The sequence below is a fragment of the Phalacrocorax aristotelis genome, chromosome 5, assembly GCF_949628215.1.
Source record: "Phalacrocorax aristotelis chromosome 5, bGulAri2.1, whole genome shotgun sequence".
Lineage (NCBI taxonomy): Eukaryota > Metazoa > Chordata > Aves > Suliformes > Phalacrocoracidae > Phalacrocorax > Phalacrocorax aristotelis.
The window spans coordinates 38,657,528-38,684,026 of NC_134280.1; the positions used below are offsets into that span (position 1 = coordinate 38,657,528).

A 26,499-nucleotide genomic window follows, 5' to 3' on the forward strand; every position below is an offset into this window, starting at 1 on the left:
AAAAGTGAACCTAATATTATAGTCGTTAACTTGCTCTTCCACAGTAATGATCTCCCTGTGCTCTAATCCTCAGGTAAAAACTCTTGAGAATTAAGATGTTAGCTAGTGGAGTGACTTAGTGCGGGAAGTTAGGATAGTAAACCAGCAAGGTCCTTTTATGAGGACCAATGTTATCCAATCACAAGCCAAAAGAAATTACAGGACAAAGAGAATTTTACCAAATACCTCCAGAACTTTCAGATAGACTTGCATTCAGTCCAGGCCTCAGAACCTGGATGTAGCTCCCTGCTTTCCCACAGGAATGCCTCTGGTTTCTCTCTTTAGAAACCAGTCTCAGCCCCTTTTAAGACAGGTCAGGGACGTAGATGATTAAATTCTACAGAAAAAAAATCCTTTCAAATTTTTCGGTGATGCTCCAAGGGTAAAAGAGAGACCCTTTGTAAGCAGAGTGAACCCCAGCTGGCACAGCAGCCTATTCTCCTGACTAGGAGTGAGAGGCCATTGAGCATTTGCCAATGTGGTGAAAAGCTGAGGAATGAAAAGCTGCAGAGAGCTGGGGAGAAAAAATCATTCCCTTTCTGTCTTGGTATAGTGAGAAGGTTCTGGTTTAGAGTTGGTTTGGAAAGAAAGAAACCATTCAGGGAAACTGGAGGTAAGAGTGAAGTATGTTCAATCTATCTAATGAGTCACGTAGAGCAAAGAGTTTCTCCTGGACCCCAGGGGCAGCAGTGCATTGCGTTTGGTCCACCACCATTAAATAAACAGAATGATTAACAAAATAGTTTAAATAAGATTGTAATTAGTCCCACTGGATGCTCTAGAGAGGCCATTGGATTTATAATTCTGGAATGTTTTAAAGGTGAAAACATGTATGCACCCCTTCAGCATTGGGGTATTCAGGCTTTGGGGGTTGGTTTGGTCTTTCTCTCCCTGAATATTCTCAGAAAAGCTTCGCTTTAAGCAGCATATGGAGATGTCTCAGCTTCTGTTCATTTGTGTTTGAGAGTTACCAACAGAGCTGGCTTCAGAAAGCACAAATGCCACTACTAAACTGATTCTTGTGCTCAGTGAAAAGGACTGGCAATGCCATAAACACTGAATGGTGCTGCTACAAAATGTTACAGTATTTATTTATTTTTAGTTTGCATGCAGATGTAACTAAAATGTGACTTTTAATTGAGGCTGCCTACTGCAATTGCTTTCTTTCACTGCACTGATGAAAAATGGCAGTTGAACATGAGGGACATCTACTCATCCAAACAACAGGGCTATGACTTGTTCATTGACTGAATGCTCACCCAGGGTGTAGCTGCAGACACCGGATTACCGGCAGTAGTATGTGATCAGCAGCAGCCAGGCACTTGGAGTCTTTAGTTTCAAGATTACAGTCAGAATTTTCCCCACTCTCTAGTTTAACACCCAAAACCAATGAAATTGGTGACAACATTCTAACTGGCTAGTCAGGTTGTCAGATCAAGTCCCAAAGGTTAGATTCCAAGGATGCTTCTAGCCTTTTCCCCAAGATGGAAACCGATGTGATATTGTGCCTTGTTCAGCAAGCTTTGCAGGAAGCATAGGTGTTGTGGGAAGCGTACCTGTGTTACAGAGCAGAGAGCTCAGTCACCATGTGGGCAATTTACGAGCTCGGCCACACATGACAAGGTAACTCCTGGCAGGTTGATTAGCAACATAAGACACAGAGACAGACATGGAGCTCTTCCAACACTAGCACAGCCATCTTGGAGCTGTGTCTCGCTTAGCATAGAGGGATGCAATCTTGGGAGGTAGAGAGGGAAGAAGAGCTGTATTTCTGTGGGTCTAACGCTGGGATTTTTTTTTTCTTGCATGTAGGTTCAGAGCCAATTCGTAGCAGAACAGGAAAAAGTGGAACTTCTACCCCCACTACTCCTGGCTCCACTGCCATCACTCCAGGGACACCACCAAGCTATGCCTCCCGTACCCCAGGCACTCCAGGGACACCGAGCTACTCCAGAACCCCACACACTCCTGGGACCCCCAAATCTGCCATACTGGTACCTACTGAGAAAAAAGTTGCCATAATTCGCACTCCTCCTAAATCTCCAGCCACTCCGAAGCAGCTACGAGTTATTAATCAGCCTCTACCTGACCTCAAGAACGTCAGGTCCAAAATCGGATCAACAGATAACATCAAATACCAGCCCAAAGGGGGGCAGGTAAGGACTCCACTCTTTATGTTCATCCATATGAGACTTAGTCTTATGTGTGCACCTTTGGGAAAGGTATGGGATGGGAGCCATTTTGGGTTGCCTTGCAAATTCTGTCTCTATTGTCCGTATACATTGGTTGTTTAAGTGATGCTAAATGGCAGGGGCCAGGACAACCTTCAGAAAAGTATTTTGTCACCTGAAAACTAACAGTGCCTCACTGAGATCAGTTGAAAGATTTGAAACAAGAGTTTGCACTCCATGCCATAGATATGTTTCAGCCTGAGTCTCAGCTGTTGCTGCTTACTTAGTTTTCATCAATACCAGCAAACGAAAGAGGTTTGTTTTAATTCAAACAAGTTTAAATACAACCTAGATAGATGTAACAGGATTGCACAGCACCATGACCTTTTCCTGTGTCATTTTATGTGACATGTGCATTGTGTTGGGTGATGTTAATGAGGGTTACAGCCTCCAACCTGGTAAATCTGCCCCAAGTTAAAGATGATGGGAGGGGACAGATATTAGACGTAACTGTTTTTCTTGCTGCAGGGTTTGAATAAGCAGGAACAGTGTTTAAACTGTATAAACTGGAGAATGTATATAAAATAAGAAAAAGTGAATGTGTAAGAAGGCAGATCAGGATTTTCCGTTCTCACTTTCTGAAAGACCAAGGATTCAGGGACATGTTGATGCAATTAAAAGCTGAAACAAAGAGATAGTTTCATACCTTGCAGAGTTGTGCAATGAAGCAGATTGTCATGAGGATTGCTTTCGGCTAAAGACGTGTTTAGGGTAGCAAAATCCCCCATTACAGACAGTAACCAAACTTTGGAAAGGACGGTAAACATGCAGGCTTTTAAGCTAAGCAGAAGCTTTTGGAGACTGAGGAAATATCAGATAGGAAGTACCATAAATCTTCCTGAGGTACGGTGTTTATACCTTCCTCTGAAGAGTCTCTGCTTAATGCTCTACCAAGCAGAGCTATGGCCAGAGCTGGAATAGTCTTCTCTCATTTTTAAGCACTGCAGAAATGGTAACACAGATGGCATTAAAAGCCAAAATTATGTCCAAGCAATTCGTTTGTCCTTCTGTTTGGAAGAACTATTGTTCTAGCTTATAGGAGGAAGCAGTCCATTTTATTAATGCTTAAAGAGTTATAAGACCATTTATTACCTGAAAGAAATCCTATTTTAATTAGAAACAAAGAGGCTGAAAGAGGAAAAATTATATAGCTTACCAACATTTATGCTAAAAATATGGACAACTCAGTCTTGTGGGTGTAAACAATTATGTTGAGTTATTTTTTGTAAAAAGTACCTGTGCATTTCATATTGATTCTGGACACAACCTCACAACAAAAACACCCAGTGCTCCTATCTCCTTTTTTCTTCCCTGAGATTGCTGAGTTACAGCAGTGGCAGTGTGAGTGCTTTATGGAAGGTTCGCTTCTCAACTACCTCCAGGGTCATGACATCAGGGTGAATAACATGCTCCCCCATTCAGCTGTCCTGAGAATAAGACATTCCAGTAAGCTGGGTTGCACAGTGTTTCCAGATCAGGTACTTTTATATATACACGAGTTTTGGAATACAGAGTAGAACAAAACAGTCATGTTTGCTTAAGGCAGTCTCAGAAAAAAATAATAAATTGGATCAAAACTTAACATTACAACCCTATGCAACTGCAGGTCTTCCAGAGGAAAAAAAAATACGCTCATATATTAAACAGTAAGGTATCTCTTAGAACTTGATCCTGTTTTCATGATAAGTTAACATATTCAGTGCTTTCCAGGGTTTGGACAGTAGCCAGATTTGGACTTAGATAAAGTCAAGAAGATAATGCCTCTGCAAAGGTTCTTCTGCCTTTATTTTGACAAGTATCTGTGTAATTATTTTGTATGGGAGTTCAACTTCCATTTGACATATTGTGTAGCAGATGGTCAGGGTGCTCAGGGGCTCTGGGGGGCTTGGAACGCAAGTTCAGACTGTGCATCTGGGTTAGCATTCCTCATAACAAGCCCAGCTGCTGGACACGGGGCTCGAAACCAGCACCATGTTAGCCTGTCCTCCTCCTCCCTATTACTTGTTGTGGAGTGTAACAACCATACAAGCCCGGGGGCCACAGCAAATTGTATTTCTCTGTAAACACCATGCCTAGGCAGCTACATTTCCTTAGCAGTTCTACAGAGTTGCATGGAGTCTTTGCTGGGTAGTGAAGAATGGCAGAGCAGTTGGCATTTCACTCTTTCAGGGATCATGGGAAATCTGCTGTGTGAGCATAATTTCACTTGAAGATAAAGCATTTTTTAATTCCGAGTGGTATGTGGCCACTGAGCTGTGGCTTGGGCAAAGAGAGACTTGCTGAGTTTTTTCTTTATGTCTCCTTTATGCCATAGTTGTTAAGTCTAGACAAGAGGTTCTAGGATTAATTCTTTTCCAATTTTGGCAGTTGAATTTTATAGGGTCTATGAGAGGAACACATGAAAGCTAATTTCATTTCCTTGTGTCTGCTCACTTCTTTAATACCTGGTGGCAGATATTGCACTGGCTGAAATGAGCTATTATCTGCTATCTGCTTTTAGTGATCATACATGAAACAGAAAGCTGCTCAAGTTTTATAACGCAGATTGGAAGTGCTGATTGCAATAACCGCAGGAAAAACAGGCAGACAAAAAGACAGCATATATCTGGGCAAATTAAGTACATAAACAGGACATGCAAATCACTAAAGGGATACAGATACATAGCCCCAAAGTGTCATTTGGAGAGAAGCTATCCTTTTACCAGAGGCATATCTGAACCTAGCAGAAGGTCTTTTCTTAGCTTAGAGCTGTCCTATAGAAAGCAGCTGCACTCTGAGGTGGAGAAATGAAGAAGCAGGGGATGTCTGAATGCTAAATAAATAAAGAAATACAGTGCTTCAGCCTTGAATTTCATCAAAGACACACCAGACAGCAGACTGATTTTACTTCAGCTCTGATTTGCCAGCCACAGAAACAAAGAAAAGAAAGAAATCGCTCCACCTGACAGAGAGAAAAAAAAACCAAACATGCTTCTAGGGGAAGAAGCAAGCTAACTTTGCACTGCGTTAGGCTCCTACAAGGAATAGATGGCTTGAGATATGTTTAATTGGTCTTCTGCAGGCAAGAGAAATGAGGTCTTCTCTACTCTGTGATGCAGGCAGTAGGGGGTTGTCTGGTTTTCTCTTTATAGTAGAGTATGGTGAAATGTATCATTCTTGGCAAAGCTCAGAGGCGACTTGCTCATGGGTATGTCTGCTGGGCTTCAGATGGATTTTCGCACTGCATCAGCTGTGGAGGAAATGCTGTGCTTTCAAAAGTAACCCATCTGCAACTGTTATTTCTCAGACAGCCCAAGGGAAGCATGGGGGAACTGGAGGAAGGGGTTGGAAATCTGTTTCAGATGCCAAAAACAGGGTTTTTCTTTTCTGTTTGGGGTTTTTTGGCTTCTTGAAATTCTGTGTATGGATGTGGTTTGTACCATATTGGAGTATAAAAGTGTACCAATTGAATATTTTCATCACTGCCCAGGCAGAGTATTTGTAAAGCATCATAGGCCAGCAACCCAGGATAAAGCCAACTTTTAATTTAATCTTAAAGGGTATACATCAAAACTCAGCCATTGGCAAGAACCTCAGTGGATGTGAATCAGCATAGCTTCATCAAAGTGAACGGAGCTGTACAGGCTCGAATGGCATGTATAAGTTTTAAAATATCACTAACTGTAGTAACAGTCAGGCACCTTGTAAGAAGTAAGATGACACATAGCAAAATGGAATGCCTAAGCCTTGTTGAAGAATGAAGTGTTCCTTGAAGGTTTTTAGGAAGATTAAGAGAGAACTTCACCATCTTCCCTAAACTGTAGAAAGCAAAGCGCATTTAGTCATGGCTCAGAAAATCTAAATAAACTGATGACACAGCTATGCAGTAGAACCTGTCCAGAAACCACAAAATGCTGGCATCTGATAGGCATCTGCATTAAATGATAAAAGAGACTGGCACAGGGAAGGATAACACATCTCAGAGCTGGGTAGAGGAGGAGGGTTGAATGGATATCTGTTGTCTTCTTTGCATGATTTTTTGTTAGCTTCAAAATCAGTTTGGATGGCAGGAGATACTCCCCCACAGCACACCCCCACACCCCACCCATCATCACAATTTATGACCCAGTCTGCAGAAAACAGTAGGCTCCTGAAGTGTTTCCTGCCTCAGCTACAGCCTGCCAGGATGATAAGTCAGTGCAGAGACACGCAGGCCTGGTGGCCCACCAAGAGCTGAGCACCTCCTGGGAGAACTGCAGGTCAAAAGGGTATTAAGCAAGTTCCCCTTGAGATGGCATCTTGTAACTCCTCTTCCTCCTGTTTCACACATCTTTGCACCGTGTTAGAGACACTGCTGAAGGCCCAAAAATTAACCTGAAGATCTAGATTATATGCTATTGTCGCACTGGTTAATGAAGAGTGTCCTAAAAGGTAGTGCAGAATATAGGCTTAACAAAAAGTGCAATCTGAGTTGTTAATGAGTCCATTCTGTCTCCCGTCTCCTTCTGGCACATCATGCACTTTTTCTCCAATCCATTGTGATCTGCAACATAAGTGAGCCAACACTTTGAGAATGTCCCTGCTCAGGACAGTGGTGAACATTAATGAGCTATAAGGTTCAAGCTTTGGTGCTTTCCCAAACCAGACCCATAGGAGGCAGCTGTTTAGGGTGGATTGACATTGTAACATGGCTGTTGTTAAAGTACTTAGCTAACCAGAGACTGGAAGGCAATTGTTTCCACACTGTTAGCCACATTCATTGGAACAAGTTGTGCATTTACCAAGTCAACAGTTCATAACTGTAAGATAAATTCACCTCTGTCGGTCTGCTCTTGTTTCCTTTATACATTCCTGGTCTTGTGTATTTACAAGTCATTTGAAGGGATTTGTTCTGGACTGAAAATTAGAAACTAATTCATCCCTTGTTAATTGCAGACCTACAAATGCAGAGAGAAATTAGGAGTTCCAGGCACAACTTCAAAACTCTGTCACAGCTCAAAACCATAATTTCTAAATTTTTGGAATTTAGAATTTTGGCTGATCATTGCAGATTGTACAGAAATAACATCTTGCAACTCCTGTATTCAGACTGCATTCATTTAAAGGAAGGCTTGCCTGAGTACAGTCTGTACAGTTAAGCCTTGAATTATTCTGGATAAAAAGTGAGATCACAGAATTGCAGACTGGTAGGGGTTGGAAAGGAACCTATGGAGATCATCTTGTCCAACCCCCCTGCTTGAGCAGGCACACCTAGAGCAGGGGGCACAGGAACGCATCCAGGCGGGATTTAAATGTCTTCAGGGCAGGAGACTCCACAACCTCCCTGGGCAGCCTATGCCATTGCTCTGGCACCCTCACCTTTTTTCTCATGTTTAGGTGGAACTTCCCATGTTCCAACTTCTGCCCATTGCCCCGTGTCCTGTCATTGAGCACTACTGAAAAGAGTCTGGCCCCATCCTCTTGAAACCCACCCTTCAGATATTTACAGGTATTTATGAAATCCCCCCTCAGTCTTCTTCTCTCCAGGCTGAACAAATGCAAGTTTCTCAGCCTTTCCTCATAAGGGAGATGCTCCAGTCGCCTGATCATCTTGGTAGCTCTCTGCAGGACTTGCTCAAGGAGTTCCACATCCTTCTTAAACTGGGGGGCCCAAAACTGGACACAGTACTCCAAATGAGGTCTCACCAGGGCACAGTAGAGGGGGAGGATAACCTCTCTCGATATGCTGGCCACACTCCTTTTAATGCAGCCCAGGATACCGTTGGCCTTCTTGGCCACAAGGGCACAGTGCTGGCTCAGGGTCACCTTGCTGTCCACCAGCACTCCCAGGTCCTTCTCAACAGAGCCACTTGCCAGCAGGTCAGCCCCCAACCTGTACTGGTGCATGGGGTTGTTCCTCCCCAGGTGCAGGACCTTGCACTTGCTCTTGCTGAGTTTCATGAAGTTCCCCCCAGCCCAGCTCTCCAGCCTGTCCAGGTCTTGTTGGATGGCAGCACAGCCTTCTGGTGTATCAGCCACTCCTCCCAGCTTGGTATTGTCAGCAAACTTGCTGAGGTTACACTCTGTCCCACCATCCAGGTCATTGATGAATATGTTGAACAGGACTGGACCCAGCACAGACCCCTGGGGAACACCACTAGTTACAGACCCCCAACCAGACTCTGCCCCGTTGATCACAACCCTCTGAGCTCTGTTGTTGAGCCAGTTCTCTGTCCACCTCACTGTCCTCTCATCTAACCCACACTTCCTTAGCTTGCCTATGAGGATGTTATAGGAGACCGTGTTGAACACCTTACTGAAGTAGAGATAAACAACATCCACGGCTCCCCCTTCATGAACCCAGCCAGTCACACCATCGTAGAAGGCTCTCAGGTTGGTCAAGCAGGATCTCCTCTTGGTGAATCCATTTGACTACTTCTGATAACCTTCTTTTCCTCTACATGCCTGGAGATGACCTCCAGGATGAACTGTTCCATCACCTTTCCGGGGATGGAGGTGAGGCTGACTGGCCTATAGCTCCCCAGGTCCTCCTTCTTGCCCTTTTTGAAGATTGGAGTGACATTTGCTTTTCTCCAGTCCTTTGGCACCTCTCCTGTCCTCCATGACCTTTCAAAGGTGATGGAGAGTGGCTTAGCGGGAGCATCTGCCAGCTCCTTCAGCACTCGTGAGTGCATCACTTCAGGGCCCATGGATTTGTGGGGATCCAGTTTGCCTAGGTGATCTCTGACCCAATCCTCCTCAACCAAGGGAAAGTCCTCCTTCCTCTACATTTTCAACTCTTAGCTCGCTAATGTTGGAGGAGACAAATCCCATCCATGATGTACCATATGTTGTTGATCTCGTGTTAATAGCAAGGGGAGAACCTGTATTTTTTTTCTAGAGTAGATAGATTATGTCACCGGGACATAAATTCCTGTGAAAGGCTGAGTCATCCCAGTAGCAAGTTCAGCAGAGGAGGCATTTTCAGCTGAGTTCTAACTAGTCTAGATTTTGGCAATAAAATGGAGAAGGTTGTTCTTTTGGGAAAATTATTCAGGCAATACATAATCTAGATCAGAGATGTTTAGTCATATAATAGTGTTCTGTCTTGCACAGGAAGGTGAGAAAAAGGGTTTATTTTGCTAGATAGGAAAGGGCAGGAAAGGAAAGGGTAAAAACCTTAGTTTTTATCTTAGAAATTTGGATTTGAACAACAAAATCAATGCTAAGAGGCATACATGCTGAGCTTTGGGAAAGCCAGCTTGCATGAAGAGGTGAACACAAGATATTTTTTTGCACTTGAACTGAACAACCTAATTTTCTCCATTATGCTGGAATAAAAAAATCCAGAACAGTTATTCAAAACTCATCCCTTCTTAATCATAACCAAACTGATTTGAAAACAGTGATACCTGATGCTCAACACTTGATATTTGAAGCTATTAGTACTCTTTCCATGAGTAGGGACTGTTGCCTCTAAAATCTAAGTATCAGACTGTAGTTCAGCAAAATCTGGTTGTTTTTTTAAGTGAGTATTGAAACAAGGATCCTGTATTTTAGCTGAATTAATTGAGCTCCTAGGATCTTTTTTGTGCGTGAATCTTGTTCATTTTCTTTTACTATTCTTTTGATCAGCTCCCCAGATTTAGTGAGGAGTATGATTGCAGAACACGTTTCAGTTCATCTGACATGGATCTTGCACTTCCTTGAGCTGTCTGATAAATTCAGCTGTTGTCTCTTGACTGTAAACTCTTTGGCATGGAAAGAGGTCATGTCACTTTGTATTTCCCAGCACAATTATGCAAAACCTCTCAGTGTTTCTCTGTAGGCCTTTCTCCTTTATATAGTACACTGCCTAGTTCAGTGTAGCCACCTTATTAATTAGATAAATACAGTGATTTGCAAGTAGGTAGAAAGAAGCTTGTAAATCAGCCATCATTGTCCTGTATGCGAATATTAAAGACATGGCTGATTGCAAGACATCTCTTCTATTTTACTGATACATCCTATCGAAATAACCTATTTTCAGTGGTTTATAATTGTTTCACAGTTTAACTGTTCAGGCTGAAATATTACATGCTCAGTGTCTGCTTCTGGGTACATTTTTAAAATTCAGAAATTAACCTACCTTGTTCACCCTCTGCTAAGAGCAAGATGAAGATGGTACATTATTTTATCTATGGTATGTCCCACACAGCCTTTTATTTTGAATGTCACTAGCTTGTAGTCTGGCAGCTTCACTAGTGTATGTATCCAGTAACTTCAGGAGCGCAAAGGCTGAGCATTATCACAAGCTCTGTTTGTAGACCTGGAAAGTCTGAGGCACAGTCTTTCTCTTCAACAGCTTTGCTAGGCCAAATAAATAACCTTCCCCCTCCCTTTCCTCTACCTGCAGCCTCTGCCAGGAGCCTGAAAACTAGTATCATCTGTCCTTGGCAGCATATAGACTTGGAAGCACTTAGAACTGCCTCTTGATTCTAATCAGGTTTTAACCTTAACATTGCTTCCTATGCAAGACGAATCCTTGTCTCACTCAATCCCTGTGCTAACCAGGAGACCAAACACTGAAATAATGTCTAGTTCCTGGGATGTAGCTGTGTCAAATCAATGTGATGCTGTGGAAAGTACGAAGAACCTGCCCTTTTTGATAAGTTGTTAGGAGTCTGGGAGCTTTTCCCAATATCACAGCCCCACAACATGTTCAAAAGGCAAGTGGAGCCAAGCTAAAGTATTTTTAAATGCTTTAGGCACAAGTGTTTGTGGTAGAGCTTCTCAGAAGCCATAATTGCAAAGCAGAGACAACATAAATCATCAGCTTCTTGGAAAATCTATTCAGAGTCTAATTTTATCAGCATCACAATTTTTGTTCTTTGAATATCTTTGTTTTGGTGTGTACCAGGGTTGTAAGCCACAGGAGGGAAGCTGTTTATGGATTCTCTGCCCAGATGCTGATAAGTTAGGGGCTTCCCCTCTTATCGTGAAAAGCAGCTGAATGGAATGATTGTAGGCATCAGTGGAACACAATTCTTTCTCTTTCCTAAGCACTTTTCAGTCATTGATGTTGTCTTTAGCAGTGAGGCACAAAAGAACTAAATTCTCTCTTCCATTTCTTTGCCTTCCTCTCAGTGTTTCTAAAATTTTTTTCTCATCTTGAACACAGTGGTGCAGTACTGACTGAGGAGAGTCTGCTCCAGGTCCCTGGGACTGGAGACGGTTGTACATGGAGTCTTTGAAATCCAAATTCACTTTCTGTGAATAGCCATAGGGAGGCATATATCTAATTGGCAGATTCACATGTATTGCAAGCCTCTTGCGTCTCCTCATGTTAGCCAGTGTAACCTAAAACATCCCCTCTGATCTAGTGTAGATGTTGCCCTTGGACCGCAGCCCCTTCATGTTTAGATTGCCAGTCAGGCCACTGTATGTTACGTGTAGGAAGGGAGTTAAGAGTTTACCCTGCTGAGTGCAGATCAATACATGCCTCATCTAAATGAACTCTGACAAAATACCTTCAACACTTGGTTTCCTAGCAGTCTACCCATAAATGCCCTGCATCTCTTGATGCTTTGACAGACAGCATGCAAACAGCACAGAAAGTATTGGAGCACAGTGTCTCATTCCTGCTGGCGACTACCTAGAAGTAGTGTGAGTCAGTGAGGCTGTACTGTGTGGACGTCAGCACACAGTCTGCCCTGGACTTCACTTCTGGACTACTGCTGAGGAGTTATCAGAGGACCGAGTCGGGGTAAGGTCTGTGAGACTTCCAGGGCTTCAGGCAGAAGCCATTTTTATCCTTGGGCAATGTGGTTTTGTGGAATAAACTCAGCATTGTCTGTAAAGCTTAATTTCTCCACTGTGGCTTAACTTCACATGGATATGACAAATGCTGAGGAATCTCAGCTTGGTCCTGATCAAAGTACTAACTTCCAGGCCCTGTCCAGCATACCTGGGCAAACCAGCATCTGATCAGAAGAGAATATACACACTTCGGACTGGCAGGTCTGCGCAAGGGTTACGAGGGAGCCTGTCAGGACATTATCTTGTTGGAGTGTTTAGTGCGTGTGAATAGAAAGCAGTCCTGTTTCTGCCACAGACTAAAATGTTCCCTTTCCTGAATGAAAGTGTGAGCAGGCTTGATCTTTCATTTAGTGTGCAGCACAAGTGAAGTGCATATATGTACATCCCTACCACACCTCCACCTCCACACAAGATGTACATACACATTCAAGAACACAGAGACCTTCCTGGTGAGTCATGGTGTTCATGCCATCTCTATCACAGGCAGCTGCATCATCTAATCCCTTTCATCAAGTGCCATCATAAAAGTTTACCATTTTCTTGTCGTAGCTCTGTTCCCTTGTGAGACAGTTCCAGACCCTCCCTGCTCGGATGGTTACAAATTTCCCTCCAGATTCCAGCTTCAAATAATTCACAGTCAGTTCACCTTCTTTGTTTGCAAGCCAAAATTTCTCTTTAGCCTAAATAGTTCCTGTCCCTCTCTGGTACTCTCCTTCTGATGTTTACAGTCCGATTTCTCAAAGGAAACAAAGCCCATGCAGTCATGCTGTCTGGCTGGCAGTCTCAGCCTTCCTCAACTCATTTGTAACTTGTTGGCCCATTTCAACCAGTGCTGGCAAGGGAGCAGTGGTTAGAAGCACAGGCGATCCCTTCAAGTTGGGTGACAGTTGCTGACTGGATAGGAAACAGAGACGTGGCAAAACACTGTCATTGGGAGAAGTGCAGTGATAACTCAGCCCCTTCTTTGCAATCAGAGACAGCAAAACAGCTGGCCACTTGTGTATTGGCCTCTATTTGCCCAGTCTAGCAGACCTGGGAGAAAGCTTGGGAGGTATTGCTGGCAAGAGGGGATAGGGCTTGCTGAAGAATATAGGATGGAGGGATTAAGCAGTTTAGCAGTTTAAAGCCTTAATCTATAGGAAACAAGGCTCCATTAGTTTATGGAACACTTAGTTACAGAGAGCAGCCATGATTTAAGTATGTGCAGGAATATTGATATATTCCAGGAAAAGGAGAAACAGGTCATCAGGGAAAACCTGGATCAGTGCAGTTCCTTACTGTGGCAGATGACCAGCAGAACACATCCACATCCCTCAGCTCACTTCAGCCCTCGGCGTAGGACATAAATGATACATAGGTCTCCTGTTGGCCCCTCTACACAGGGGCACGTTTCACCCAGTGAGACAGAGAGAATAATTTAGATGATTTGTCCTTTACATATCTGCTAGCCAGGTCCGTGGGCCATGAGACTCATAAACTGTCAGACTTTGGGTGCAAATCAACCTTTAGGCACTTGGTCAAAGGCACCCTCTCAACTTATCACCTTGCTTTGGCTCCATTTTTAAGCTACAGGCCCCCAGTCCACAGCACTGAGGTCTTGTCATGACCTCTAAGTCAGCATTTTCAGAGCAAATGCATCCCTGTGGCCATTGCTAAGAGGTGCTGCTGATCCATCGCTGAGTGAGATGTGCTCAGAAAATGCTAGGAAGGCTTTCTGGTTTGCCCACTTGTGTCTGGCTTGAAGCTCCCTGGGAGCCAGATCTGACTGCACATCTGACATGTGTTTCTGTAACTGATGTGGCACCTGTCTTGTATAGTACTGGGGTACATTTCTGAACAAATAACATATTAAGGGAAAGCACAAGCATAAAACTCTAAAGGCATTTGCTTTCATGTTTCAGTGTACATTGGTTTACTTGGACAGATTAAGCAGATAGGAGAGAGAAAGACAGAAGTCAATTTGCCTACCAAAGATGCCTTTCTGAAGGTGATCTACCAGCTGTGGCGTTTTTCTGGTGCTGTCATCACCCTTATTGCTGAGGACACCATCACCACAGATCTTTACCTATTAAAGCGAGAGAAGACTTAACATCCTAATAGTTTGGCTGATGTACTGGTTATATTATATGTAATGTGAGGGACCCATGAAACCAGCTTGCTGTGTAGAATTTCTTCACATTAGCTGCAAAGTGTGGCGCTCTGAAAATTTCTTCTTGGAGTTTCCTGGTCTTAAGTCAAAAGCGCACTCCAGGTGCTCAGTGCCAGAGGATTTGACTTACTATCTAAAATGTGACATTATCTGTACTGCATGAGCCAAGAGCTGCAAAATCTGATATCCCTGTAAGCGGTCAAAACTTTTCCCAGTTTGGAGAGGTGAGGCACAGAGGGAGTGATTTATCTTAGATTTATCAGGGAGCCTGGGGCAGTTTGAGGACCTGACGCCAGGAGGCAGAAACTGCGCAGGGTTCTTCTTCCTTCCACTGACCAGCTGGTTTGGAGCTATAAGAAGCTGCGCAAGGTACCCCAGTGTATCTGACCCTCTCTCTTATCTCAGTATCAGTTAGTCGCTGTAGATTTACCTGCAACAGCAGCCAAACAAGACTGTGCTAAGTAATATGTCAGTGAAGGCTTTACAAGTGCCATTTAGCAAAATTAATAGATAATGCCCCAAATTTTGTGGCTGTCTGTGAATTTGTATTGTATATCAATAACATAGAGATAAATAAAATCCAACATAACATTTGAATAAAGACTTCATATTTAACTCAGAGAAAGAATATAATGAAGTAAAAGGTCTTGGTGCAAAGAAGGCAGGTGCAGCCTTGGCCAGAAATGCCTTCTCACACACCTGAAAAGCCTAACACTAGTGAGCACAGTCCCCTGCCCTTTCTCAGAAAGAAGTCTGGAAGTGGTGTCACTCAGGTTTGTGCCCTGCACCCAGTTGTCCCTGCCTACTGGTAACTGCCATCCAGCAGCACGTCATTCCCTGGGAGGGCAGTCATTGGTGGCACCTAAGTTCTGCCAGGTGGAGGAACTGCTTTGAGATGCAGGTCAAGGTGGGCGTGAAGCACACAACAGCTTGGCCTTCCCTTTGCAGAGTTCACCTCCAGGCACTGTCACATGCCTGCAGTGTACCTGTAGCTAAGGTAGCACAGAAAAAATATGGGCTCCTGACATCTGTAAGGGAGGCTGGCACTATCAAGGGAAAGTCGGGCACTTATTCTGCAGGAAACAAAGAGCGCAGGGGAGAAGCACAGTGCTACTAGCACCAGAAAGTTCTTGTGACCAATTCTATGGCCAGCACCAGAGATCAAGAAGCAATGATTGCAGCTGAAGGTTTCCAGATGCTGTTGTTTTCTGCATTGCCATTTAGTAAGCCACAGTAAAGAGAGAGAGTAGCAGAGAGCTCTGACTTCAGTTTAATAAATTTTGTCAGTCCCCTTTCACAGGACACTCTGAGGTCTGTTGCATGAATGTAGCTGCGGTTATGGCTGTATAGTAGAAGGAGGGGCAAAATACCTCAGGATTTCAGTCTGTGCCTGAGTTGGCTGGATCTGGGATTTCTGCATCAAAGGCTGGAGCGCTGAGTTGTTGGAAGGAGGGTTTCCATCTTCGCCTTGTGGCCAATTCAGCAGAAACACTGGCCATCACTCAAGAGAGCCTAGGAGAGGCTGTCCAAGGACTATACTAAGCACAGAGATTGGCGTGGTTTACTTATATTTCAAAACAAGTGTCAGAAGAAGGAGTCACAGCAGGAGTAAAAATTACCCTGGCTCCCTTGTCCTGCACCCTCGTGGAGTTTGTGTATGGTATATAGTAAGTTACCTCCAATTCCTTTTAGGTTAGGATTTTAAACAAGAAGATCGATTTTAGTGATATTCAGTCCCGGTGTGGTTCCAGAGATAACATCAAACATTCTGCAGGGGGAGGAAATGTAAGTACTACAGACACCCTGTGAACAGGCACCTCCACTGTGGTGACGCACCTTGCACAGCCAGACCCCTCTGTCTTCCTTTCTCTGATCACTACTTTCCTTCTTGGTACTGTTTCACGTGAGTCTGGTCTGGTAGTTGTGTGAGCCCTGAGTATGCAGTGGTGGCCTGCTGATCTTTCTCCACAGAGCTTATCACGTTTCCAGAACTTGGAGGGAAAAAGGAAATGATAAAAGAAGGGTTATCTTTAAATGCCCAAGGGCGCTGACAGTAAAAGTCCAATGTGAGACAAAACGGTTCAGTGCCTCTCATGGGAGTGGCCCAAGAAAATAATTTCCAGAAGGAGACTCCAGCTCACAGTGAGGCTCCAGCCTCGCAGATGGGCATCTTCCAGTGCATCAGTCCTTCCTCAGCTAACCTGAGAGAAAGAAGAAAAATAACACATAGGGACAAAGAAAGCTCAGAGGGAGGGTGTGATCGGCCAGCATGCTGAGTGCTAATGTTAATGCCACAGCATTATTCCATTATAACAAACTGAGGTTGCTCAGGGTTTGCCCAGATGCCCGTTAGTTCTAGCAGTCATGCTGGAATAGCTTAAGGTGGCTCTGACCCCTCTGATGGAAATGATCAGATGGAAGAGCTGATGGTGTGGGCATGCCTGATCCAAACAGATTCAGTACAGCCAGCAGTGCTGGCTTAAGTCATTGCTGATGATGTGAGCAGATCAGTGGCATTGCAGCCACCCTGGAGCTCCTGTCTGGCTTGGAGGGGCTGCAACTTCTTAAGCCTAATGTGATTGTGGGTCGCATCTGGGAGCTAGTTGGGAGCGCAACAAGGCAGGAGTGTCACTCTGTGGCTGTTCCTGAGCTGGGCTCAGCACAGTCAAGGCAACGCAGCCAGCAGCAGGGCACAGAGCAGCAGCAGGAGGGAGGGTGCCTGTGCTGCTGCTTGGCTGAGCAGGGCGATGCCCCGCTGCTATCTGGTGAGGACCACCGAGTCAGCTGGCTGAACACCAACCCGCTTAGGTACACCTGCAGGAGTCACATTTGTAGATTCATCAGACACTCCATAGTGGATTGAGCTGAAATGCATACTATATTCAGATGCAGAAAAATATGAAACAGATGGTAGAGAAAAAAAAAAAGTCACCAAAATATTCCTAGTTGCCAGGATGCACATTCAAGAGCAGAAGCAAATGGGAGGGATCCTGCTGCATGCAGAGCTTCAGAGCGTCCACCCTGAGAGGAAGCTCAGAAACATTTTAGAAAGAATGCTGATCTGCCTTGTCTTCCTCTTTGCTTTGCTAATAGTAAAGCTTAACCCAGCTCTGTCATTTCCCAGGTGGGAAGGAAGCTTGCTGTATTAATCCAGGTGTTTCCTCCTTTGTGGCATGGTCTGTTTTCTACTAACCATCTCTCCTTTTCCAGTGGTTTGTAGAGGGCTCTTCCTCTGCAGGGCTTGGTTTTTTATTTATTTTGCCCTTTCCATTCCTTTAATTTTTGTGCGTGTGTGCTTTTGACAGGTACAAATTGTAACCAAGAAGATCGACTTGAGTCATGTGACTTCCAAGTGTGGCTCGCTCAAGAATATCCACCACAAGCCAGGTATTGTAGGAATTTCTGGGATGTGGGACAAAGCAAAGACCTAATCCTGTTATGTGAAGGAGAAATCATGGATAATACCATTCTCTTTTATAGTCCAAGAGAAAGTAAATAAACTTTGGTAATGAAAATAATTTTCCTAACTCTACTTAACTAAATATATAAAGACAGAAGGTATGGGACCACCTAGTTTAGAGAGTAGATAAAGCAGAAGGATGCTGTTGTGGCATAATGTCAGTGTGATAAGATACTGCAATGCAGACTCAGCAAAATACTTAAGCATGTGCTTAAACCCCATGAAAACCCCAGTAGGGCTGCAGCACGTGCTTAGTTTGCATATGTGTTGAAGATTTTATGTTTTACTGAATATGCAGCATGGTATTCTGTGCTTCTCTAAAACCATTAGATCTCAACTAGACAGGAAGTAACATGAGTGCACCCATGTGCATCAGGTCAGCCTTTCTCTTGAGCCATTCCAACCCCTTAATCTGTATTTTCTTTTTCTGTGTAGGAGGTGGGCGTGTGAAAATTGAGAGTGTGAAACTGGATTTCAAAGAAAAAGCTCAGGCTAAAGTTGGTTCACTGGAAAATGCCCACCATGTACCTGGCGGAGGTAACGTCAAGGTAAGGGGACAGCGTCAGAGAAAAGGCTATCTCTGTGCAACTGACATGGTGAAATTATTAGAGCTATGAATTCAGCAGTGGCTCTGAATTGAGTACGGAACATCTGTTTGTTCCCCTTTGAGCACACTCACATGCCATTTGCTCCTTTGGGAATTTGGAATGACCAATCTCAAATCCACATCTAAGCTGAGAGTGAATCTTAAAATGAAACGTCCTGTAGTTTGTGCACTGGCTTTCCCCCTAAAGATAAACCTTGTCTGGGACTGTTGTACAGCATAGGTATGATCTAATATGTTTGTAGCATGGCTATCCCAGAGGATTGGGACTGCTTTGTGAAACAGGAGGAAGACATCTTGAAAGTAAGATCACGCCACAAACATTTGAAAAAACAGTTTTCAGAAACAAATCACAATGCCCATAAAATGTCTATTAAATTCATACAGCTAGGAACAATGGTACTGCTCATTAAGGCATCCATCCTTAGAGACAACCGTTCCAGAGACACAAACGGCAAGAGAATGTAACATAGTAAGCCAATACATATTAAACAAGGTGAAAAAACCTTCAGTTTCAATTATTCTAAGGAGTGAAGAAGCTTCAATCCTTGTAAGAGCTCTTAAAAGTAAACAAAATGTGACCCAAATGATGATCTATAATGAGGTAATTTGGTGACTATATAATCTGTTAAATTCTTTACTTTCCTGGAGCAGATTGACAGCCAGAAGCTAAACTTCAGAGAGCACGCTAAAGCCCGTGTCGATCATGGGGCTGAGATCATCACACAGTCACCAGGCAGGTCCAGTGTGGCTTCGCCACGCAGACTCAGCAACGTCTCGTCCTCTGGAAGCATCAACCTGCTTGAATCGCCCCAGCTTGCTACCCTCGCTGAAGATGTCACAGCAGCCCTCGCTAAGCAGGGCTTATGAATTTGCTCATTTTGCATTGTATGAAGTAATAATATTTAGGCATGAGCTCTTGGCAGGAATGGGCTCAGAGCAGGTGTTACATTCATTCTTTACCATGTCTAAAACTAAGTCACATCCCAAGACCTGTAGTTACCGTACAGTTAAAAAAAAAAACACAAAAAACCAGAAAAAAAATTAAATAGATGCAGAAATTGGCCTGATCTCCATTTACAACAGGAAGACACTGGCTTTATATGGGTATACAACTGCAGTATGTTACATTGGACAATTATTGTTGCTCTGCTCTGTCTTGCATGGAGTACCGTACTATGATAAAATGCATTTTTACCTTTCATGTGCCTGAAGGCCATCCACCTCTTTCTGAAGAGCCTTGTCAATATCCCAAGTTGCTCATTTCACTGTTCTGTTGATAGATGGGGAAATAAAAAAAAATAAAAGCTGCCCATTGTAAGTTATTACAGGTTAAATTAACAGTCTGCTTACAAGAAGGAAGGGCATATAGAGAAATTCAAGTTTAATTAAAAAAAGTGTTATTTTGTATAAATGAGTAGAACAAAAGTTGAATTAAGTTATTAACATTTTTTTTGATCTGGTTAATTATGTCAGTGTATAGCTGAAAAGCCAATAAATTATTTAAGTAATAACTGAAAATAATAGTTGGAAACATTTGAACCATGCCTGGGGAATTGACGTAAAAGAGCTGTTGAAAGCAAGTACTTCCACCCCAATGGACTTGTGTCTGATTAGAAAGTTGGTTAAGCGGCTAGATTTGTGTACGCACCACCGGTTTCACATCCTTTCCATCTGTTTGATACAGTATTATAGATATATATATATTTCTCTGTGGCCATTTGTGATATGCCCTCCTCATATACTTGAATATTCTACTTCTTTATCCACAGTATCTGTGTCTCTTGCACCCTTTGGTGTTGCAATTTTAGGTATGTAAAAGTAGATGTTAGCAGGGTTTTTTTTCCCTATTCGTAAGAATACATTTAAAAAAGATGAACATTTTAGCATGAAGTTGCTTTCTGTAACAACTAAAAGCCGTGACCCTGTTTTAGTGCCAGATGCAAGTCTCTTCTGTGATGCTAGAAAAAGGATTCCTTTCCTCTTCCCTTCCCTCCCTTTCTTCACAAAGGTATGATTTTTGTGGGGTCCAGACGTTTGTAAAAGGGTCTCCAAAGATGGCTGAGTTTGGATTCTGGATTTTTAAAAAATCCACGATAGTTTAGTTCTGGCTTTTTTTCTTTCTTTTTCTTTCTTTTTTTTTTTTTTTTTAAACTCCTGTAGTAACAGTGAATGTTAGTTTTATTTATTTTTTTTCTTTTGCTAAAGTTGAAACACATTAAAAAGTACTAAGATGTTTCCACTCCTTCAGTGATGTCTTATGTATACACTCAGGCACTCAGATAGCAGTGATAAATGCAACAGGGATGCCTGTAAATTATAGTACATGAATAAATAAAATGAGCTCCCTAGACTGGGTTGCCATAGCGATTCATCATCTTGAAATCTGAGCAAAGTGGGATTATAATGCCTATAAAAAGTATAAGAAAAAGTATGCATAAAAGATAAAGGGCAGAGACGTATAAACAACCAATCTAACGGAGTGACGTGTGAGAGCTCCAATACTGTCTTATGGACACTAAGAGAACACTGAAGGTAATATGGTAGTATTACTCATCAGCAGATAATAATCTGCTGATACTATATGTACAGTAGACGTTATGAAATGACCAGTTTACATTCTTGCAGATTCTTTGATCTTTTCCTTTTGAAATCTATTAACTAAACTTTGCACTGTCGGTTGAGCTATACTTGATACATGTATTAGGTTAACATTGTGTGTTGGAAGCTTTTGATTTGTTCTCTTTCCTTCTCAATTTGTATGTGTGCGTGTGTGTGTTGGGGTTTGATCTGAAAAGACTCATAGGGAAGATTTTTATGTTTGTGGAGAAGGATTCTAATAATAGCACAGGATTCCCCATCATTAAATTCAGGTAGTAAATGCAGTTACTAGAGAGTAAATGTTCAGTGGACCAAAGGGGGATTTTGGCTAAGCTGTCACAGCAGTACAGAGACAAAACAAAATGGTTACATCACTAAAAATGTTACTGAAGATGAGCTCCTAACAGCCCCACACATGACATTTCAGCTCTGCAGAAAGCTTTTTCACACTATAAAGTACCTAATACTGTTAGTAAGTCGGTTGTTTTATACAAAGGACAGTGAGTTTAGAACCATGCTAAGTGCATCTGGAGGATTCTGATTTCTGCCTTGTATTTATTATACTTCTGCTTAGAGCAATCCTAAGAATTCACATGGAAACAGTGTCGAGTGAGGTGCATTAAAAGCCTCTTCCCATTTTTCCAGAAAAACAACAGACATAAAGAAAAAAAAAAAAACCAAACCAGTGTTTATATCATGTTGCTCTGATCATACTATCAATTAATATAAATTAGTCTTGCAGTAGGTTTTTTTTTAATGCCTTTTGCCAGTGTGGGAGAGAGTCTATGGTACTGCTGAACCTCAGCTTCTCTGAAGCTGAACACCAGCTAGTGAGAACAGTGTTAACCTGAGACTCAAGTTTTTTTATTCTGCTTTTAAAATTGAAATACTCTTGAAAATGAAGCTTAATTAATCCACCTATGAGTCCAAAGTTAGAGTAGCGTAACACACCAAGTCATTTATTTCATGCATTAAAATGAGCTTTCTTGTCTTGATTCAAGCAAAGACCTTTGTAATCATAATCTTCCTTCCATAGAAAGAACCCTAGAATGCTGTGGAGATGAATGAAAAGAAATCAAGGGTATTGTGCTGTTTAATAATAAAAAAAACCACAAAACAAGTTATGTTACATGACTCTAGATGTTCACTGAAAAAGCTCATATTAATCTTAACTTCTCAAGAAGAGTGTTGGTTTTAAAAACAACGGTTTTGTAAATATGTAATGCCCACTAAAGAAGATAGAGCCAGCTTCCTGGAAACTGCATCCGTTGTGTTTCTTTTCCACAGGCATGTTGAGCCAGCAGGTATGTTGGGTGCCTGAGACCCAACTCTGTAACAAAGCAGAGATAATCTAGACAAAAAGAATGGTGAAACCTTGTTTGGATAGTAGGGGAGAGCCCCGAATTAATAATCCATCATGTTGTAGAGACCAAAAAAAAGTGCTTCTGCCCCATCTGCAGAGTTCTGTTTCCATGTAACCACAAGCAGAAAGAAATCAAAGTTGAGCAAACATCTGTCCAGCAACAATAAAGGAAAAATTAATACCGATGAGGGAAATTGTGCGCCCACAAGGGCTATGTATATTTTCACTGTACAGCAGTAAATGGTATTATTCATTCAATGCTCTGCTAAGGTACAGTAGTAACCTCATCATGACTGCTTGCAAATCTAAGTCTGCCTTATATACACGACCCAAAGGGAGTCGAAAGGCAACCTGTGTGGCCTACCACATGTGAGCAGAAGTTTTTCCCATGCTGGGCCAAATACTGTTTGAAACCCAAGTACAAATGTCCCTTCAAAGGCAAGCGCCTTGAAGAGTAGATCACGTTTGCTATGAAAATCGACGCAGGTAGATTTCTAGCCTAGGTGTGTGTCGAGTTTACTCACTAGTCAGATTGCTAAAGCAACTCCCTCTACAACTCCAGCAATTCCCACTGCAGGAAGGTAAATTAGTTTCACACTTGGAAAAGTCAAGCGTATAAAAGCCAATTCAACTTTAGCAAAGAGAAAAAGCCAACAAATAAACATGCTGTATGCTGGGATGTCAAGGAATACAGTCTGCTGTTACAAACCTGTGTTTTTTCTGATAATTCTAGAGCCTGTTACCATAAAAGAGGCATTTCTTGAATGGCTGGTGGTAGGTAGTTCATGTTTTTCAATCCAATTTGCAATTGTATTTGTTGCTGTATAGTGATTGTTTTGCAAAATAAAATCGCTTGTCATCTAATTGCTTGTGTTGGTTACCACTGTTTGTGATACAGCTCCTCCTGCATTCAACCACTGAGTATCACTGCCCTGCATGGAAAAAAGAGTATAATACATCTGCTGGTATTGCACAGTCAGGCTTGCCAGAAGTCAGAGCAGATTACATCGTATTTCTCAGCTAGTCTCTGTTACTTCTTGCCAAAAGAATCAGTTTTTACAGTTAGCGTCCTCTTCTGCAGGGTAATATTTCTCTGCTTTGTGTGAATACATTGTTCTGTCCTTTGTGCTAGGGTCCCAGCCTGGAAGTAAGGTTTAGCATCACCCCACACTGAGCAGCTGAGCCCTCCAGGCAGAGGAGGCCCACAAACGAGCCAGCTTCCCCTCTCTTGGCACAGTGTTCCCTTCGGCTGCCTTCAGCGCAGAGGCATGCCAAGGTGTCACCGAAGGCTGGAGCCATCCCTTTGTCATGAGCTGGGCCGCCAGCAGGGACTTGTCACAGTTTTGGATCATGGCTCTACCACTGGTAGAAGAGCTGCTGCCCTCGACAGGCCTGATGCTACCCCATTCCCCAGAGCATCCTTCATCAGGGAAATGGCGGCCACCATCCCCTACCCTACTGCCCAGCATGGCTCACGCAGCCCATGGCCTCCTCGCGGTGGTTTGGCATCGTGAGGTGTCGGCGCAGCACCCCCTCCCCTCACAGCCATAGGGAGCGCTCTCGCCTGCCATGAGGGGCTCAGCCCAGCCAGCAGCGATGGATGACCACAGTCAGGACCGGCTTCCTGCAGCCTGTCGATGATGGTGGGGGCGGGTGTGGACCAAAGGCAAAGGGAGCTGTGGGCAATGAGCTCTTGAGGTCATCCTGGAAACTGCCCAAAGTTTGAGGGATGCTTGAAGCAGTTTGCTTGTTTGGATCTATTGGTGGGTGCTTAAACCCCTGCCTTAGCTCAGGTCAGGGAGAAAGAGCAGCTCTGTGTTGCAGGTGGAACGAATAAATACTCCAGAAAATGTTTGTGTGCTGGCCCAAACCACCTGTGTGGACCAGGTGCCTTCTCAGCATGGGGCTGTGGTGTGGGGAAACAGGGAAGCCTCACCTCTCAGGCTTTCCTTGCACTGTGGGCTCTGGGCCTGCTCAAGCAAGCCTTCTTCTGATGCCTCCCCCTGCTCTGATGCCTGCCCTGGAGGGGTTTCAAGCCTGTGCCATGCAAATGTAGATGCAGTGACACAGGTGAAATGAAAGCTTGAGTGTCAGCTCCTGTGTGAGCTCTGCAGAGTTGGAGAGCAGCAGTGGGTCTTGCTAACAGAAGAAGAATCCTCTGAATATGGCTGGGACCCTGAGCAGTAGGAGGGAGATACAAGTGAGCAGACTGCCTGAAGTTTCCTAGGCCCTGAGCAAGCAGGGCTTTTCACATAATGCTGCAGTATTCATAAATAAATGCAGTCAAATTACCTGGAGGAATAATTAAGTGCTGTTAATTATCCATTAGAAGCACCCTCCTAAGGGTGCTTAGGCATAAGGCAGAACTAATGTATCACCTGCTAAAAGGAAAAGGATTAAGTGGTTGAGAACAAAAGGGTAAACCCTGACTTAAGCATTCACAGCTAGGACAATGGTTGAGGACAGCTGGTAAGAACCTGTTTCCCCCTTTCAAAGTGAACAAAGAAGAGGTGATATTTCTATGATTGTTGTGTCTTGTTAGCAGCATCTGGCAGGGGATGTATTTTGTAATTTGCTAGCAGATTGTGATGTTGGAGCGCTGAGGTGAGTACATGCTGTGAATAAAACCTTGATTAACTACAGTGTTGCTGAAAGCATGGGAAGCCCAGGATCCTGCAACAATGTTTGCTAGACGTACAGAGGATCTGTCCCTCCTGTGCCTATCATAGCTCACAGGGTATTCCTTGCACTGTACAGGAATATGGTAGAAAACCAGGTGGGTGAGACAGTGAAACAGACCAGATCAGAGTGGCAGGCAGAAAGCCTCCCACCTAGAGGTGTGTGGCCATCCAGAAGTCCCAGATGCTGCTTGGAAGGTAAACGACAGTGTGGCCCTGATGGAGGGGCTCCCAAACCTGGCTTGTGTGAGTGCCCCTGTTCTGGTAGGAGAAGCATGTGGCGGAGGCAGTTCTCTGCTCTCTTCTGAGCAATGGAGAGGAAGACACGTTTGGTAACTCAGTGGAACAAGAGATCCCCACTATCTTCTGCAGGAAGAAGGTGAAAAAGGTGTGTGTGGGAGAAGGTTTGTTATCTTTTTCCCCCAAAAGGAAGCAAAAGTTTTGCAGCTACTACCAAAACAGTCACATCCCAGAGCTTGGAGAGTCCTGATCCAAGGGGTGGTGTGATACCCTGACAGTGAAAGCTGGATTTTTAATTTTTCCCCGCCCCCAGTCTTGCCCAGAGACCCCCCTATGTCATCTCTAGGATTTTGTTGCATCTCTCCCTGCCTTATCTAGTTGGAGCATAACCTGTACCTATCATGTATTTAATTGCAATTAGATAGCTCTGTGAATATGATTTGTTGCTTGAACGTCATGCAAAGGCAATAACTCTCTGTGGTGACTGTGGAGGATATGTGTTTCTGCACTGTTTCAAAATAGGATTCTCAGATGCATGAGTGCTATGCCACTCCTACTGATTCCAGCTAAACGTGGCCCAAGGATTAAATATCTGATTGTCCTTATGGGATCTGATCCAGCTAGACTACAGCCTGCTCCTGCCCAAATTCATGTAGCAACAGTAGTAAATCTGGTAGTTTTAGGGGTTCATTGCATAGTTTTAGGGGCTCATTTATCATTGTTTCTGAAAGCATAGTTGTGTTGTGTTTGAGCAGCGCTGGCAAGAAGAGCTGTGAATGAGACTTCTGAAGAACTTCAGTTGAAATATTTTCATGTGGAGTTTAAAAGCCCTTAAAGAAAAAACAGAGCGTTCCTAGGTTTCTTTAACTTTTACAAAACACCTGGGAAGGAGAGAATCAGGCCTTTGTTTTAATCTCCCCTGTACTTCTATCTTGTGTAGTTCATGTTAGTGCAAAGAGGGTGCATAAGGTTGCTGTGCTGAACCAGCAGCCTTTGACGCACTCTTTACACTGATGTAAATGACAGTGTATACGATACTGCCGATGAAATAGGCCACTCTCTGCTGATGCTCTTGCTGTGTTCCAGTGTAGTTACATAAGACAGTCCAAAGACTTCCCAGGAAGAGAAATGGATAAATGAAGGAATAACTTTTGCTTCTACCTGACAGACCCATATGAGAAAGGGTAAAATGAGTGGCATCCATCAGTGCTGACTTTCTGTGGTTGTCACAAGAGAGAAAGGGTCTTCAGCATGGGTCACAGAACCATAGAATCGCTAAGGTTGGAAAAGACCCTCAAGATCATTGAGTCCAACCACCATCCCATCACTGCCAAGCCCACCACTAAACCATATCCTTAAGCACCACATCCACTCTTTT

At 43.4% G+C, this 26,499-nt stretch overlaps 1 protein-coding gene across 27 annotated transcripts in view; it reads left to right on the forward strand.

Moving 5' to 3' along the window:
- Positions 1–21,485, forward strand: part of MAP2 (microtubule associated protein 2) — a 236,915-nt gene extending 215,430 nt beyond the window's left edge. For 14 of the 27 annotated variants that reach the window (XM_075094011.1, XM_075094013.1, XM_075093996.1 and 11 more), the window contains 5 exons: positions 1,852–2,195; positions 15,868–15,960; positions 17,481–17,562; positions 18,071–18,183; positions 18,894–21,485. In XM_075094011.1, the coding sequence (XP_074950112.1) occupies positions 1,852–2,195; positions 15,868–15,960; positions 17,481–17,562; positions 18,071–18,183; positions 18,894–19,109 (848 nt within the window). In that variant the 3' untranslated portion in view covers positions 19,110–21,485. The remainder of the gene's footprint in view (positions 1–1,851; positions 2,196–15,867; positions 15,961–17,480; positions 17,563–18,070; positions 18,184–18,893) is intronic. The other 13 variants (XM_075094003.1, XM_075094004.1, XM_075094018.1 and 10 more) reach the window with 1 other exon arrangement.
- Positions 21,486–26,499: the final 5,014 nt, after the last annotated feature.